The following is a 17787-nucleotide window of genomic DNA, read 5'->3' on the forward strand; positions in this document are numbered from 1 at the left end:
CACGATGTTGACCGCCCCGGAGTTGCCGCCCAGAGACACACCGGTCGACAACGAGATGGACCCACTGGCCTGGGCGCCGCCCGTAGACAACGAAATCCGGCCGCTCGTCAGAGCCGTGCCGGACTCCAAGCTCGAGATCAGCACGTCTCCGCTCGCCACGTTCGTGCCGCCGCCACTTTGAACGGCCACACCACCGCCAATTGTAGAGCTGCCACTACCGCCTGCAACCGAAATGGCCCCGCCTTGTTTGCTTGACCCAGCTTTCAGACTAATGGCTCCTCCTGTCCCGGTAGTATTGGTAGAAGTACCTGCCACAACGTTGATACCTCCGCCCGTATCAGCGTCGCCACTCCCAATGCGGATCTCGACGGAGCCGCCTTTTCCGCCCGTTGCATCCGATGTCGAAATCAATACCGCTCCCGAGTTACCTGCTTTCGACACGCCCGACGAGAGCACCACATTGCCGCTAGCATGAGTCGCACCCGAGGCAGCGCTAGAGATGCTTACATCGCCGCTTGAAGCGTCGGTGCCGCTGCCACTAGCAATAAGCACGCTTCCGCCGATACTAGTCGATCCGGACCCGCCATTCAGCGCCACATTGCCTCCCCTTGTAGTACCCGTTCCGCCTGTCAAACTGACCAGGCCTCCCGCGCCGGCACTGCTATCTCCGCCGCGCACACCGACCGACCCACTATCAATGGCATCGCCACTGCCAACGGACACGAGGATCGAGCGTGGTGGCAGTTCGCGGCGGAGCTGGTACCGCGACAGGTGGCGACTTGACGTTGACAGGCGGTGTGGGCGATTCGTCACTTGGTGGCAGCGTGCGTATTACCAGCGGCAATGGGACCACGGCGACGAGCGGCGATGTGGTGGTGTCCACGGCGGGTTCGGGCTCTGCTCAGACGAGCGGCAGCGTGACGGTCTCGAGCGGCATCGCAAGCAGTGGAGACTCTGGCTCTGTGTTGGTAGCGACGTCGGATGGCTCTGCGAGTGGCAAGGGCGGTGATATCACGATGCGCGTGGGAGCCGGAGGCAAGGCAGCCAGCGGCGCGATCACGCTGTCTGCTGGCACGTCGTCAAGCACGTCGTCGGGTGTGGGCGGAAAGGTGGAGGTCTCCGGCGGAAAGGGCCAAACGGGCGGCGTTGTCAAAGTAAGCGGAGGCGCAGGAACCTCGACTGCAGGTGGTGATGTAGCGGTTCAAAGTGGCGGCGGCACGAATGTGGCGAGCGGAGACGTGCTGATCTCGAGCTTGGAGTCCGGCACGGCTCTGACGAGCGGCCGGATTTCGTTGTCTACGGGCGGCGCCCAGGCCAGTGGGTCCATCTCGTTGTCGACCGGTGTGTCTCTGGGCGGCAACTCCGGGGCGGTCAACATCGTGACGTCGGGCGCGACGAAGGGCGCAGCGGGCGACATCGACTTGCTGGTGGGGTCGGGCGACTCGAACGCGGGCGGCAACGTGCTTGTGCGCAGCGGCGACAGCAACGTGGCGGACAGCAACGGCGTGAGCGCTGGCGGACGTGTGGTGCTGCTAGGTGGAACGGGTGTGAAGACCGGCGGCGAGGTGGACATCAACGGCGGTGTCGGTTCAGCGGACGTGGGCGGCAGCGTGGTGATCTCGAGCGGTTCCGGAGCGAGTGCGAACAGTGGGTCTGTGTCCATGGCTAGCGCCAAGTCCGGCACGGGCAAAGTGAGCGGGTCCGTGACGGTCTCGAGCGGCGAGTCGCTGGGCGGTAACTCCGGCAGCGTGTCGCTTTTGACGTCGAAGGCGAGTGGCGGCACGAACGGCGGTGCCAGCGGGTCGATCATCGTGCGTGTGGGCTCGGGAGACGCTGCCGTCGGAGGCGACGTGCAGATCGGTGGCGGCACGAGCGTGAACCAGCAGGGCGTCGGCGGGCGAGTGTCGGTGCAGGGTGGCAACGGCACCGCTACGGGCGGCAACGTGCAGCTGTCCGCGGGATCTGGTACGTCGGCCCTTGGCGGCAGCGTCCTGATCTCTAGCGGCAGCGGGGACAGTGCGACGAGCGGTGATGTGGCCGTGTCGAGCGCGGTATCGGGAACGGCGCTGACGAGCACGAGCGGGTCGGTGCGGCTGTCGTCGGGCGCGTCGAGCGGTGGTAGCTCCGGATCGGTGTCGGTCTCGACGGGTGCTTCGACGGGCGGCGCAAGCGGGTCGATCTCTCTGAGCGTGGGCTCGGGCGACGCGGCTACAGGAGGCTCCGTGAGCGTGGACGGCGGTCAAAGCAGGGCTGTGAGCGGCAAGGGAGGCGTGGTGGCAGTTCGCGGCGGAGCTGGTACCGCGACAGGTGGCGACTTGACGTTGACAGGTGGTGTTGGCGATTCGTCACTTGGTGGCAGCGTGCGCATTACCAGTGGCAATGGGACCACGGCGACGAGCGGCGATGTGGTGGTGTCCACGGCGGGTTCGGGCCCTGCTCAGACGAGCGGCAGCGTGACGATGTCAAGTGGCATTTCGAAGAGCGGTCCATCGGGCGGAGTCTCCATCTTGACTTCGGGTGCTACGAGCGGTAAGGGCGGCTCGATCCTCGTGTCCGTTGGCAGTGGCGATGCCATTGATAGTGGGTCGGTCAGTGTGCGCGGCGGAGATAGCAGTGCCGGCGCGGGAGGCCTGGTCAGTTTGACAGGCGGAACGGGTATTACAAGGGGAGGCAATTTGGCGCTGAATGGCGGGTCCGGATCGACTAGTATCGGCGGAAGCGTGCTTATTGCTAGTGGCAGCGGCACCGACGCTTCAAGCGGCGATGTAAGCATCTCTAGCGCTGCCTCGGGTGCGACTCATGCTAGCGGCAATGTGGTGCTCTCGTCGGGCGTGTCGAAAGCAGGTAACTCGGGAGCGGTATCGATTTCGACATCGGATGCAACGGGCGGAAAAGGCGGCTCCGTCGAGATCCGCATTGGGAGTGGCGACGCTGATACGGGCGGAGGTATCAACGTTGTGGCAGGTACTTCTACCAATACTACCGGGACAGGAGGAGCCATTAGTCTGAAAGCTGGGTCAAGCAAACAAGGCGGGGCCATTTCGGTTGCAGGCGGTAGTGGCAGCTCTACAATTGGCGGTGGTGTGGCCGTTCAAAGTGGCGGCGGCACGAACGTGGCGAGCGGAGACGTGCTGATCTCGAGCTTGGAGTCCGGCACGGCTCTGACGAGCGGCCGGATTTCGTTGTCTACGGGCGGTGCCCAGGCCAGTGGGTCCATCTCGTTGTCGACCGGTGTGTCTCTGGGCGGCAACTCCGGGGCGGTCAACATCGTGACGTCGGGCGCGACGAAGGGTGCGTCCGGGGACATCGACTTGCTGGTGGGGTCGGGCGACTCAAACGCGGGCGGCAACGTGCTTGTGCGCAGCGGCGACAGCAACGTGGCGGACAGCAACGGCGTGAGCGCTGGCGGACGTGTGGTGCTGCTAGGTGGAACGGGTGTGAAGACCGGCGGCGAGGTGGACATCAACGGCGGTGTCGGTTCAGCGGACGTGGGCGGCAGCGTGGTGATCTCGAGCGGTTCCGGAGCGAGTGCGAACAGTGGGTCTGTGTCCATGGCTAGCGCCAAGTCCGGCACGGGCAAAGTGAGCGGGTCCGTGACGGTCTCGAGCGGCGAGTCGCTGGGCGGTAACTCCGGCAGCGTGTCGCTTTTGACGTCGAAGGCGAGTGGCGGCACGAACGGCGGTGCCAGCGGGTCGATCATCGTGCGTGTGGGCTCGGGAGACGCTGCCGTCGGAGGCGACGTGCAGATCGGTGGCGGCACGAGCGTGAACCAGCAGGGCGTCGGCGGGCGAGTGTCGGTGCAGGGTGGCAACGGCACCGCTACGGGCGGCAACGTGCAGCTGTCCGCGGGATCTGGTACGTCGGTCCTTGGCGGCAGCGTCCTGATCTCTAGCGGCAGCGGGGGCAGTGCGACGAGCGGTGATGTGGCCGTGTCGAGCGCGGCATCGGGAACGGCGCTGACGAGCACGAGCGGGTCGGTGCGGCTGTCGTCGGGCGCGTCGAGCGGTGGTAGCTCCGGATCGGTGTCGGTCTCGACGGGTGCTTCGACGGGCGGCGCAAGCGGGTCGATCTCTCTGAGCGTGGGCTCGGGCGACGCGGCTACAGGAGGCTCCGTGAGCGTGGACGGCGGTCAAAGCAGGGCTGTGAGCGGCAAGGGAGGCGTGGTGGCAGTTCGCGGCGGAGCTGGTACCGCGACAGGTGGCGACTTGACGTTGACAGGCGGTGTGGGCGATTCGTCACTTGGTGGCAGCGTGCGTATTACCAGCGGCAATGGGACCACGGCGACGAGCGGCGATGTGGTGGTGTCCACGGCGGGTTCGGGCTCTGCTCAGACGAGCGGCAGCGTGACGGTCTCGAGCGGCATCGCAAGCAGTGGAGACTCTGGCTCTGTGTTGGTAGCGACGTCGGATGGCTCTGCGAGTGGCAAGGGCGGTGATATCACGATGCGCGTGGGAGCCGGAGGCAAGGCAGCCAGCGGCGCGATCACGCTGTCTGCTGGCACGTCGTCAAGCACGTCGTCGGGTGTGGGCGGAAAGGTGGAGGTCTCCGGCGGAAAGGGCCAAACGGGCGGCGTTGTCAAAGTAAGCGGAGGCGCAGGAACCTCGACTGCAGGTGGTGATGTAGCGGTTCAAAGTGGCGGCGGCACGAACGTGGCGAGCGGAGACGTGCTGATCTCGAGCTTGGAGTCCGGCACGGCTCTGACGAGCGGCCGGATTTCGTTGTCTACGGGCGGCGCCCAGGCCAGTGGGTCCATCTCGTTGTCGACCGGTGTGTCTCTGGGCGGCAACTCCGGGGCGGTCAACATCGTGACGTCGGGCGCGACGAAGGGTGCGTCCGGGGACATCGACTTGCTGGTGGGGTCGGGCGACTCAAACGCGGGCGGCAACGTGCTTGTGCGCAGCGGCGACAGCAACGTGGCGGACAGCAACGGCGTGAGCGCTGGCGGACGTGTGGTGCTGCTAGGTGGAACGGGTGTGAAGACCGGCGGCGAGGTGGACATCAACGGCGGTGTCGGTTCAGCGGACGTGGGCGGCAGCGTGGTGATCTCGAGCGGTTCCGGAGCGAGTGCGAACAGTGGGTCTGTGTCCATGGCTAGCGCCAAGTCCGGCACGGGCAAAGTGAGCGGGTCCGTGACGGTCTCGAGCGGCGAGTCGCTGGGCGGTAACTCCGGCAGCGTGTCGCTTTTGACGTCGAAGGCGAGTGGCGGCACGAACGGCGGTGCCAGCGGGTCGATCATCGTGCGTGTGGGCTCGGGAGACGCTGCCGTCGGAGGCGACGTGCAGATCGGTGGCGGCACGAGCGTGAACCAGCAGGGCGTCGGTGGGCGAGTGTCGGTGCAGGGTGGCAACGGCACCGCTACGGGCGGCAACGTGCAGCTGTCCGCGGGATCTGGTACGTCGGTCCTTGGCGGCAGCGTCCTGATCTCTAGCGGCAGCGGGGACAGTGCGACGAGCGGTGATGTGGCCGTGTCGAGCGCGGCATCGGGAACGGCGCTGACGAGCACGAGCGGTGCGGTGCGGCTGTCGTCGGGCGCGTCGAGCGGTGGTAGCTCCGGATCGGTGTCGGTCTCGACGGGTGCTTCGACGGGCGGCGCAAGCGGGTCGATCTCTCTGAGCGTGGGCTCGGGCGACGCGGCTACAGGAGGCTCCGTGAGCGTGGACGGCGGTCAAAGCAGGGCTGTGAGCGGCAAGGGAGGCGTGGTGGCAGTTCGCGGCGGAGCTGGTACCGCGACAGGTGGCGACTTGACGTTGACAGGCGGTGTGGGCGATTCGTCACTTGGTGGCAGCGTGCGCATTACCAGCGGCAATGGGACCACGGCGACGAGCGGCGATGTGGTGGTGTCCACGGCGGGTTCGGGCTCTGCTCAGACGAGCGGCAGCGTGACGGTCTCGAGCGGCATCGCAAGCGGTGGAGACTCTGGCTCTGTGTTGGTGGCGACGTCGGATGGCTCCGCGAGTGGCAAGGGCGGTGATATCACGATGCGCGTGGGAGCCGGAGGCAAGGCAGCCAGCGGCGCGATCACGCTGTCTGCTGGCACGTCGTCAAGCACGTCGTCGGGTGTGGGCGGAAAGGTGGAGGTCTCCGGCGGAAAGGGCCAAACGGGCGGCGTTGTCAAAGTAAGCGGAGGCGCAGGAACCTCGACTGCAGGTGGTGATGTAGCGGTTCAAAGTGGCGGCGGCACGAACGTGGCGAGCGGAGACGTGCTGATCTCGAGCTTGGAGTCCGGCACGGCTCTGACGAGCGGCCGGATTTCGTTGTCTACGGGCGGCGCCCAGGCCAGTGGGTCCATCTCGTTGTCGACCGGTGTGTCTCTGGGCGGCAACTCCGGGGCGGTCAACATCGTGACGTCGGGCGCGACGAAGGGTGCGTCCGGGGACATCGACTTGCTGGTGGGGTCGGGCGACTCAAACGCGGGCGGCAACGTGCTTGTGCGCAGCGGCGACAGCAACGTGGCGGACAGCAACGGCGTGAGCGCTGGCGGACGTGTGGTGCTGCTAGGTGGAACGGGTGTGAAGACCGGCGGCGAGGTGGACATCAACGGCGGTGTCGGTTCAGCGGACGTGGGCGGCAGCGTGGTGATCTCGAGCGGTTCCGGAGCGAGTGCGAACAGTGGGTCTGTGTCCATGGCTAGCGCCAAGTCCGGCACGGGCAAAGTGAGCGGGTCCGTGACGGTCTCGAGCGGCGAGTCGCTGGGCGGTAACTCCGGCAGCGTGTCGCTTTTGACGTCGAAGGCGAGTGGCGGCACGAACGGCGGTGCCAGCGGGTCGATCATCGTGCGTGTGGGCTCGGGAGACGCTGCCGTCGGAGGCGACGTGCAGATCGGTGGCGGCACGAGCGTGAACCAGCAGGGCGTCGGCGGGCGAGTGTCGGTGCAGGGTGGCAACGGCACCGCTACGGGCGGCAACGTGCAGCTGTCCGCGGGATCTGGTACGTCGGTCCTTGGCGGCAGCGTCCTGATCTCTAGCGGCAGCGGGGACAGTGCGACGAGCGGTGATGTGGCCGTGTCGAGCGCGGCATCGGGAACGGCGCTGACGAGCACGAGCGGTGCGGTGCGGCTGTCGTCGGGCGCGTCGAGCGGTGGTAGCTCCGGATCGGTGTCGGTCTCGACGGGTGCTTCGACGGGCGGCGCAAGCGGGTCGATCTCTCTGAGCGTGGGCTCGGGCGACGCGGCTACAGGAGGCTCCGTGAGCGTGGACGGCGGTCAAAGCAGGGCTGTGAGCGGCAAGGGAGGCGTGGTGGCAGTTCGCGGCGGAGCTGGTACCGCGACAGGTGGCGACTTGACGTTGACAGGCGGTGTGGGCGATTCGTCACTTGGTGGCAGCGTGCGCATTACCAGCGGCAATGGGACCACGGCGACGAGCGGCGATGTGGTGGTGTCCACGGCGGGTTCGGGCTCTGCTCAGACGAGCGGCAGCGTGACGATGTCAAGCGGCATCGCAAGCAGTGGAGACTCTGGCTCTGTGTTGGTGGCGACGTCGGATGGCTCTGCGAGTGGCAAGGGCGGTGATATCACGATGCGCGTGGGAGCCGGAGGCAAGGCAGCCAGCGGCGCGATCACGCTGTCTGCTGGCACGTCGTCAAGCACGTCGTCGGGTGTGGGCGGAAAGGTGGAGGTCTCCGGCGGAAAGGGCCAAACGGGCGGCGTTGTCAAAGTAAGCGGAGGCGCAGGAACCTCGACTGCAGGTGGTGATGTAGCGGTTCAAAGTGGCGGCGGCACGAATGTGGCGAGCGGAGACGTGCTGATCTCGAGCTTGGAGTCCGGCACGGCTCTGACGAGCGGCCGGATTTCGTTGTCTACGGGCGGCGCCCAGGCCAGTGGGTCCATCTCGTTGTCGACCGGTGTGTCTCTGGGCGGCAACTCCGGGGCGGTCAACATCGTGACGTCGGGCGCGACGAAGGGTGCGTCCGGGGACATCGACTTGCTGGTGGGGTCGGGCGACTCAAACGCGGGCGGCAACGTGCTTGTGCGCAGCGGCGACAGCAACGTGGCGGACAGCAACGGCGTGAGCGCTGGCGGACGTGTGGTGCTGCTAGGTGGAACGGGTGTGAAGACCGGCGGCGAGGTGGACATCAACGGCGGTGTCGGTTCAGCGGACGTGGGCGGCAGCGTGGTGATCTCGAGCGGTTCCGGAGCGAGTGCGAACAGTGGGTCTGTGTCCATGGCTAGCGCCAAGTCCGGCACGGGCAAAGTGAGCGGGTCCGTGACGGTCTCGAGCGGCGAGTCGCTGGGCGGTAACTCCGGCAGCGTGTCGCTTTTGACGTCGAAGGCGAGTGGCGGCACGAACGGCGGTGCCAGCGGGTCGATCATCGTGCGTGTGGGCTCGGGAGACGCTGCCGTCGGAGGCGACGTGCAGATCGGTGGCGGCACGAGCGTGAACCAGCAGGGCGTCGGCGGGCGAGTGTCGGTGCAGGGTGGCAACGGCACCGCTACGGGCGGCAACGTGCAGCTGTCCGCGGGATCTGGTACGTCGGTCCTTGGCGGCAGCGTCCTGATCTCTAGCGGCAGCGGGGACAGTGCGACGAGCGGTGATGTGGCCGTGTCGAGCGCGGCATCGGGAACGGCGCTGACGAGCACGAGCGGTGCGGTGCGGCTGTCGTCGGGCGCGTCGAGCGGTGGTAGCTCCGGATCGGTGTCGGTCTCGACGGGTGCTTCGACGGGCGGCGCAAGCGGGTCGATCTCTCTGAGCGTGGGCTCGGGCGACGCGGCTACAGGAGGCTCCGTGAGCGTGGACGGCGGTCAAAGCAGGGCTGTGAGCGGCAAGGGAGGCGTGGTGGCAGTTCGCGGCGGAGCTGGTACCGCGACAGGTGGCGACTTGACGTTGACAGGCGGTGTGGGCGATTCGTCACTTGGTGGCAGCGTGCGCATTACCAGTGGCAATGGGACCACGGCGACGAGCGGCGATGTGGTGGTGTCCACGGCGGGTTCGGGCCCTGCTCAGACGAGCGGCAGCGTGACGATGTCAAGTGGCATTTCGAAGAGCGGTCCATCGGGCGGAGTCTCCATCTTGACTTCGGGTGCTACGAGCGGTAAGGGCGGCTCGATCCTCGTGTCCGTTGGCAGTGGCGATGCCATTGATAGTGGGTCGGTCAGTGTGCGCGGCGGAGATAGCAGTGCCGGCGCGGGAGGCCTGGTCAGTTTGACAGGCGGAACGGGTATTACAAGGGGAGGCAATTTGGCGCTGAATGGCGGGTCCGGATCGACTAGTATCGGCGGAAGCGTGCTTATTGCTAGTGGCAGCGGCACCGACGCTTCAAGCGGCGATGTAAGCATCTCTAGCGCTGCCTCGGGTGCGACTCATGCTAGCGGCAATGTGGTGCTCTCGTCGGGCGTGTCGAAAGCAGGTAACTCGGGAGCGGTATCGATTTCGACATCGGATGCAACGGGCGGAAAAGGCGGCTCCGTCGAGATCCGCATTGGGAGTGGCGACGCTGATACGGGCGGAGGTATCAACGTTGTGGCAGGTACTTCTACCAATACTACCGGGACAGGAGGAGCCATTAGTCTGAAAGCTGGGTCAAGCAAACAAGGCGGGGCCATTTCGGTTGCAGGCGGTAGTGGCAGCTCTACAATTGGCGGTGGTGTGGCCGTTCAAAGTGGCGGCGGCACGAACGTGGCGAGCGGAGACGTGCTGATCTCGAGCTTGGAGTCCGGCACGGCTCTGACGAGCGGCCGGATTTCGTTGTCTACGGGCGGTGCCCAGGCCAGTGGGTCCATCTCGTTGTCGACCGGTGTGTCTCTGGGCGGCAACTCCGGGGCGGTCAACATCGTGACGTCGGGCGCGACGAAGGGTGCGTCCGGGGACATCGACTTGCTGGTGGGGTCGGGCGACTCAAACGCGGGCGGCAACGTGCTTGTGCGCAGCGGCGACAGCAACGTGGCGGACAGCAACGGCGTGAGCGCTGGCGGACGTGTGGTGCTGCTAGGTGGAACGGGTGTGAAGACCGGCGGCGAGGTGGACATCAACGGCGGTGTCGGTTCAGCAGACGTGGGCGGCAGCGTGGTGATCTCGAGCGGTTCCGGAGCGAGTGCGAACAGTGGGTCTGTGTCCATGGCTAGCGCCAAGTCCGGCACGGGCAAGGTGAGCGGGTCCGTGACGGTCTCGAGCGGCGAGTCGCTGGGCGGTAACTCCGGCAGCGTGTCGCTTTTGACGTCGAAGGCGAGTGGCGGCACGAACGGCGGTGCCAGCGGGTCGATCATCGTGCGTGTGGGCTCGGGAGACGCTGCCGTCGGAGGCGACGTGCAGATCGGTGGCGGCACGAGCGTGAACCAGCAGGGCGTCGGTGGGCGAGTGTCGGTGCAGGGTGGCAACGGCACCGCTACGGGCGGCAACGTGCAGCTGTCCGCGGGATCTGGTACGTCGGTCCTTGGCGGCAGCGTCCTGATCTCTAGCGGCAGCGGGGACAGTGCGACGAGCGGTGATGTGGCCGTGTCGAGCGCGGCATCGGGAACGGCGCTGACGAGCACGAGCGGTGCGGTGCGGCTGTCGTCGGGCGCGTCGAGCGGTGGTAGCTCCGGATCGGTGTCGGTCTCGACGGGTGCTTCGACGGGCGGCGCAAGCGGGTCGATCTCTCTGAGCGTGGGCTCGGGCGACGCGGCTACAGGAGGCTCCGTGAGCGTGGACGGCGGTCAAAGCAGGGCTGTGAGCGGCAAGGGAGGCGTGGTGGCAGTTCGCGGCGGAGCTGGTACCGCGACAGGTGGCGACTTGACGTTGACAGGCGGTGTGGGCGATTCGTCACTTGGTGGCAGCGTGCGCATTACCAGCGGCAATGGGACCACGGCGACGAGCGGCGATGTGGTGGTGTCCACGGCGGGTTCGGGCTCTGCTCAGACGAGCGGCAGCGTGACGGTCTCGAGCGGCATCGCAAGCGGTGGAGACTCTGGCTCTGTGTTGGTGGCGACGTCGGATGGCTCCGCGAGTGGCAAGGGCGGTGATATCACGATGCGCGTGGGAGCCGGAGGCAAGGCAGCCAGCGGCGCGATCACGCTGTCTGCTGGCACGTCGTCAAGCACGTCGTCGGGTGTGGGCGGAAAGGTGGAGGTCTCCGGCGGAAAGGGCCAAACGGGCGGCGTTGTCAAAGTAAGCGGAGGCGCAGGAACCTCGACTGCAGGTGGTGATGTAGCGGTTCAAAGTGGCGGCGGCACGAATGTGGCGAGCGGAGACGTGCTGATCTCGAGCTTGGAGTCCGGCACGGCTCTGACGAGCGGCCGGATTTCGTTGTCTACGGGCGGCGCCCAGGCCAGTGGGTCCATCTCGTTGTCGACCGGTGTGTCTCTGGGCGGCAACTCCGGGGCGGTCAACATCGTGACGTCGGGCGCGACGAAGGGTGCGTCCGGGGACATCGACTTGCTGGTGGGGTCGGGCGACTCAAACGCGGGCGGCAACGTGCTTGTGCGCAGCGGCGACAGCAACGTGGCGGACAGCAACGGCGTGAGCGCTGGCGGACGTGTGGTGCTGCTAGGTGGAACGGGTGTGAAGACCGGCGGCGAGGTGGACATCAACGGCGGTGTCGGTTCAGCGGACGTGGGCGGCAGCGTGGTGATTTCGAGCGGTTCCGGAGCGAGTGCGAACAGTGGGTCTGTGTCCATGGCTAGCGCCAAGTCCGGCACGGGCAAGGTGAGCGGGTCCGTGACGGTCTCGAGCGGCGAGTCGCTGGGCGGTAACTCCGGCAGCGTGTCGCTTTTGACGTCGAAGGCGAGTGGCGGCACGAACGGCGGTGCCAGCGGGTCGATCATCGTGCGTGTGGGCTCGGGAGACGCTGCCGTCGGAGGCGACGTGCAGATCGGTGGCGGCACGAGCGTGAACCAGCAGGGCGTCGGTGGGCGAGTGTCGGTGCAGGGTGGCAACGGCACCGCTACGGGCGGCAACGTGCAGCTGTCCGCGGGATCTGGTACGTCGGTCCTTGGCGGCAGCGTCCTGATCTCTAGCGGCAGCGGGGACAGTGCGACGAGCGGTGATGTGGCCGTGTCGAGCGCGGCATCGGGAACGGCGCTGACGAGCACGAGCGGTGCGGTGCGGCTGTCGTCGGGCGCGTCGAGCGGTGGTAGCTCCGGATCGGTGTCGGTCTCGACGGGTGCTTCGACGGGCGGCGCAAGCGGGTCGATCTCTCTGAGCGTGGGCTCGGGCGACGCGGCTACAGGAGGCTCCGTGAGCGTGGACGGCGGTCAAAGCAGGGCTGTGAGCGGCAAGGGAGGCGTGGTGGCAGTTCGCGGCGGAGCTGGTACCGCGACAGGTGGCGACTTGACGTTGACAGGCGGTGTGGGCGATTCGTCACTTGGTGGCAGCGTGCGCATTACCAGCGGCAATGGGACCACGGCGACGAGTGGCGATGTGGTGGTGTCCACGGCGGGTTCGGGCCCTGCTCAGACGAGCGGCAGCGTGACGATGTCAAGTGGCATTTCGAAGAGCGGTCCATCGGGCGGAGTCTCCATCTTGACTTCGGGTGCTACGAGCGGTAAGGGCGGCTCGATCCTCGTGTCCGTTGGCAGTGGCGATGCCATTGATAGTGGGTCGGTCAGTGTGCGCGGCGGAGATAGCAGTGCCGGCGCGGGAGGCCTGGTCAGTTTGACAGGCGGAACGGGTATTACAAGGGGAGGCAATTTGGCGCTGAATGGCGGGTCCGGATCGGCCAGTATCGGCGGAAGCGTGCTTATTGCTAGTGGCAGCGGCACCGACGCTTCAAGCGGCGATGTAAGCATCTCTAGCGCTGCCTCGGGTGCGACTCATGCTAGCGGCAATGTGGTGCTCTCGTCGGGCGTGTCGAAAGCAGGTAACTCGGGAGCGGTATCGATTTCGACATCGGATGCAACGGGCGGAAAAGGCGGCTCCGTCGAGATCCGCATTGGGAGTGGCGACGCTGATACGGGCGGAGGTATCAACGTTGTGGCAGGTACTTCTACCAATACTACCGGGACAGGAGGAGCCATTAGTCTGAAAGCTGGGTCAAGCAAACAAGGCGGGGCCATTTCGGTTGCAGGCGGTAGTGGCAGCTCTACAATTGGCGGTGGTGTGGCCGTTCAAAGTGGCGGCGGCACGAACGTGGCGAGCGGAGACGTGCTGATCTCGAGCTTGGAGTCCGGCACAGCTCCGACGAGCGGCCGGATTTCGTTGTCTACGGGCGGCGCCCAGGCCAGTGGGTCCATCTCGTTGTCGACCGGTGTGTCTCTGGGCGGCAACTCCGGGGCGGTCAACATCGTGACGTCGGGCGCGACGAAGGGTGCGTCCGGGGACATCGACTTGCTGGTGGGGTCGGGCGACTCAAACGCGGGCGGCAACGTGCTTGTGCGCAGCGGCGACAGCAACGTGGCGGACAGCAACGGCGTGAGCGCTGGCGGACGTGTGGTGCTGCTAGGTGGAACGGGTGTGAAGACCGGCGGCGAGGTGGACATCAACGGCGGTGTCGGTTCAGCGGACGTGGGCGGCAGCGTGGTGATCTCGAGCGGTTCCGGAGCGAGTGCGAACAGTGGGTCTGTGTCCATGGCTAGCGCCAAGTCCGGCACGGGCAAAGTGAGCGGGTCCGTGACGGTCTCGAGCGGCGAGTCGCTGGGCGGTAACTCCGGCAGCGTGTCGCTTTTGACGTCGAAGGCGAGTGGCGGCACGAACGGCGGTGCCAGCGGGTCGATCATCGTGCGTGTGGGCTCGGGAGACGCTGCCGTCGGAGGCGACGTGCAGATCGGTGGCGGCACGAGCGTGAACCAGCAGGGCGTCGGTGGGCGAGTGTCGGTGCAGGGTGGCAACGGCACCGCTACGGGCGGCAACGTGCAGCTGTCCGCGGGATCTGGTACGTCGGTCCTTGGCGGCAGCGTCCTGATCTCTAGCGGCAGCGGGGACAGTGCGACGAGCGGTGATGTGGCCGTGTCGAGCGCGGCATCGGGAACGGCGCTGACGAGCACGAGCGGGTCGGTGCGGCTGTCGTCGGGCGCGTCGAGCGGTGGTAGCTCCGGATCGGTGTCGGTCTCGACGGGTGCTTCGACGGGCGGCGCAAGCGGGTCGATCTCTCTGAGCGTGGGCTCGGGCGACGCGGCTACAGGAGGCTCCGTGAGCGTGGACGGCGGTCAAAGCAGGGCTGTGAGCGGCAAGGGAGGCGTGGTGGCAGTTCGCGGCGGAGCTGGTACCGCGACAGGTGGCGACTTGACGTTGACAGGCGGTGTGGGCGATTCGTCACTTGGTGGCAGCGTGCGCATTACCAGTGGCAATGGGACCACGGCGACGAGCGGCGATGTGGTGGTGTCCACGGCGGGTTCGGGCTCTGCTCAGACGAGCGGCAGCGTGACGGTCTCGAGCGGCATCGCAAGCAGTGGAGACTCTGGCTCTGTGTTGGTGGCGACGTCGGATGGCTCCGCGAGTGGCAAGGGCGGTGATATCACGATGCGCGTGGGAGCCGGAGGCAAGGCAGCCAGCGGCGCGATCACGCTGTCTGCTGGCACGTCGTCAAGCACGTCGTCGGGTGTGGGCGGAAAGGTGGAGGTCTCCGGCGGAAAGGGCCAAACGGGCGGCGTTGTCAAAGTAAGCGGAGGCGCAGGAACCTCGACTGCAGGTGGTGATGTAGCGGTTCAAAGTGGCGGCGGCACGAATGTGGCGAGCGGAGACGTGCTGATCTCGAGCTTGGAGTCCGGCACGGCTCTGACGAGCGGCCGGATTTCGTTGTCTACGGGCGGCGCCCAGGCCAGTGGGTCCATCTCGTTGTCGACCGGTGTGTCTCTGGGCGGCAACTCCGGGGCGGTCAACATCGTGACGTCGGGCGCGACGAAGGGCGCAGCGGGCGACATCGACTTGCTGGTGGGGTCGGGCGACTCGAACGCGGGCGGCAACGTGCTTGTGCGCAGCGGCGACAGCAACGTGGCGGACAGCAACGGCGTGAGCGCTGGCGGACGTGTGGTGCTGCTAGGTGGAACGGGTGTGAAGACCGGCGGCGAGGTGGACATCAACGGCGGTGTCGGTTCAGCAGACGTGGGCGGCAGCGTGGTGATCTCGAGCGGTTCCGGAGCGAGTGCGAACAGTGGGTCTGTGTCCATGGCTAGCGCCAAGTCCGGCACGGGCAAAGTGAGCGGGTCCGTGACGGTCTCGAGCGGCGAGTCGCTGGGCGGTAACTCCGGCAGCGTGTCGCTTTTGACGTCGAAGGCGAGTGGCGGCACGAACGGCGGTGCCAGCGGGTCGATCATCGTGCGTGTGGGCTCGGGAGACGCTGCCGTCGGAGGCGACGTGCAGATCGGTGGCGGCACGAGCGTGAACCAGCAGGGCGTCGGCGGGCGAGTGTCGGTGCAGGGTGGCAACGGCACCGCTACGGGCGGCAACGTGCAGCTGTCCGCGGGATCTGGTACGTCGGTCCTTGGCGGCAGCGTCCTGATCTCTAGCGGCAGCGGGGGCAGTGCGACGAGCGGTGATGTGGCCGTGTCGAGCGCGGCATCGGGAACGGCGCTGACGAGCACGAGCGGGTCGGTGCGGCTGTCGTCGGGCGCGTCGAGCGGTGGTAGCTCCGGATCGGTGTCGGTCTCGACGGGTGCTTCGACGGGCGGCGCAAGCGGGTCGATCTCTCTGAGCGTGGGCTCGGGCGACGCGGCTACAGGAGGCTCCGTGAGCGTGGACGGCGGTCAAAGCAGGGCTGTGAGCGGCAAGGGAGGCGTGGTGGCAGTTCGCGGCGGAGCTGGTACCGCGACAGGTGGCGACTTGACGTTGACAGGCGGTGTGGGCGATTCGTCACTTGGTGGCAGCGTGCGCATTACCAGTGGCAATGGGACCACGGCGACGAGCGGCGATGTGGTGGTGTCCACGGCGGGTTCGGGCTCTGCTCAGACGAGCGGCAGCGTGATGATGTCAAGTGGCATTTCGAAGAGCGGTTCATCGGGCGGAATCTCCATCTTGACTTCGGGTGCTAGGAGCGGTAAGGGCGGCTCGATCCTCGTGTCCGTTGGCAGTGGCGATGCCATTGATAGTGGGTCGGTCGGTGTGCGCGGCGGAGATAGCAGTGCCGGCGCGGGAGGCCTGGTCAGTTTGACAGGCGGAACGGGTACTACAAGGGGAGGCAATGTGGCGCTGAATGGCGGGTCCGGATCGACTAGTATCGGCGGAAGCGTGCTTATTGCTAGTGGCAGCGGCACCGACGCTTCAAGCGGCGATGTAAGCATCTCTAGCGCTGCCTCGGGTGCGACTCATGCTAGCGGCAATGTGGTGCTCTCGTCGGGCGTGTCGAAAGCAGGTAACTCGGGAGCGGTATCGATTTCGACATCGGATGCAACGGGCGGAAAAGGCGGCTCCGTCGAGATCCGCATTGGGAGTGGCGACGCTGATACGGGCGGAGGTATCAACGTTGTGGCAGGTACTTCTACCAATACTACCGGGACAGGAGGAGCCATTAGTCTGAAAGCTGGGTCAAGCAAACAAGGCGGGGCCATTTCGGTTGCAGGCGGTAGTGGCAGCTCTACAATTGGCGGTGGTGTGGCCGTTCAAAGTGGCGGCGGCACGAACGTGGCGAGCGGAGACGTGCTGATCTCGAGCTTGGAGTCCGGCACGGCTCTGACGAGCGGCCGGATTTCGTTGTCTACGGGCGGCGCCCAGGCCAGTGGGTCCATCTCGTTGTCGACCGGTGTGTCTCTGGGCGGCAACTCCGGGGCGGTCAACATCGTGACGTCGGGCGCGACGAAGGGTGCGTCCGGGGACATCGACTTGCTGGTGGGGTCGGGCGACTCAAACGCGGGCGGCAACGTGCTTGTGCGCAGCGGCGACAGCAACGTGGCGGACAGCAACGGCGTGAGCGCTGGCGGACGTGTGGTGCTGCTAGGTGGAACGGGTGTGAAGACCGGCGGCGAGGTGGACATCAACGGCGGTGTCGGTTCAGCGGACGTGGGCGGCAGCGTGGTGATCTCGAGCGGTTCCGGAGCGAGTGCGAACAGTGGGTCTGTGTCCATGGCTAGCGCCAAGTCCGGCACGGGCAAAGTGAGCGGGTCCGTGACGGTCTCGAGCGGCGAGTCGCTGGGCGGTAACTCCGGCAGCGTGTCGCTTTTGACGTCGAAGGCGAGTGGCGGCACGAACGGCGGTGCCAGCGGGTCGATCATCGTGCGTGTGGGCTCGGGAGACGCTGCCGTCGGAGGCGACGTGCAGATCGGTGGCGGCACGAGCGTGAACCAGCAGGGTGTTGGTGGGCGAGTGTCGGTGCAGGGTGGCAACGGCACCGCTACGGGCGGCAACGTGCAGCTGTCCGCGGGATCTGGTACGTCGGTCCTTGGCGGCAGCGTCCTGATCTCTAGCGGCAGCGGGGACAGTGCGACGAGCGGTGATGTGGCCGTGTCGAGCGCGGCATCGGGAACGGCGCTGACGAGCACGAGCGGGTCGGTGCGGCTGTCGTCGGGCGCGTCGAGCGGTGGTAGCTCCGGATCGGTGTCGGTCTCGACGGGTGCTTCGACGGGCGGCGCAAGCGGGTCGATCTCTCTGAGCGTGGGCTCGGGCGACGCGGCTACAGGAGGCTCCGTGAGCGTGGACGGCGGTCAAAGCAGGGCTGTGAGCGGCAAGGGAGGCGTGGTGGCAGTTCGCGGCGGAGCTGGTACCGCGACAGGTGGCGACTTGACGTTGACAGGCGGTGTGGGCGATTCGTCACTTGGTGGCAGCGTGCGCATTACCAGCGGCAATGGGACCACGGCGACGAGTGGCGATGTGGTGGTGTCCACGGCGGGTTCGGGCTCTGCTCAGACGAGCGGCAGCGTGACGGTCTCGAGCGGCATCGCAAGCAGTGGAGACTCTGGCTCTGTGTTGGTGGCGACGTCGGATGGCTCTGCGAGTGGCAAGGGCGGTGATA

At 66.6% G+C, this 17787-nt stretch overlaps 1 protein-coding gene across 1 annotated transcript; it reads left to right on the forward strand.

Moving 5' to 3' along the window:
* Positions 1 to 3983: 3983 nt before the first annotated feature.
* Positions 3984 to 13001, forward strand: PHYSODRAFT_407228 (hypothetical protein; the record flags this gene model as incomplete). The annotated part of the gene is made up of 6 exons (XM_009521007.1): positions 3984 to 4142; positions 4740 to 4913; positions 5310 to 5664; positions 5755 to 6049; positions 9164 to 9514; positions 12299 to 13001. Coding segments are annotated over 6 exons (2037 nt in total), but the record flags the coding sequence as incomplete, so codon positions are not given.
* Between the last annotated feature and the right edge of the window lie 4786 nt (positions 13002 to 17787).

Source organism: Phytophthora sojae (assembly GCF_000149755.1).
Source record: "Phytophthora sojae unplaced genomic scaffold PHYSOscaffold_2, whole genome shotgun sequence".
NCBI lineage: Eukaryota > Oomycota > Peronosporomycetes > Peronosporales > Peronosporaceae > Phytophthora > Phytophthora sojae.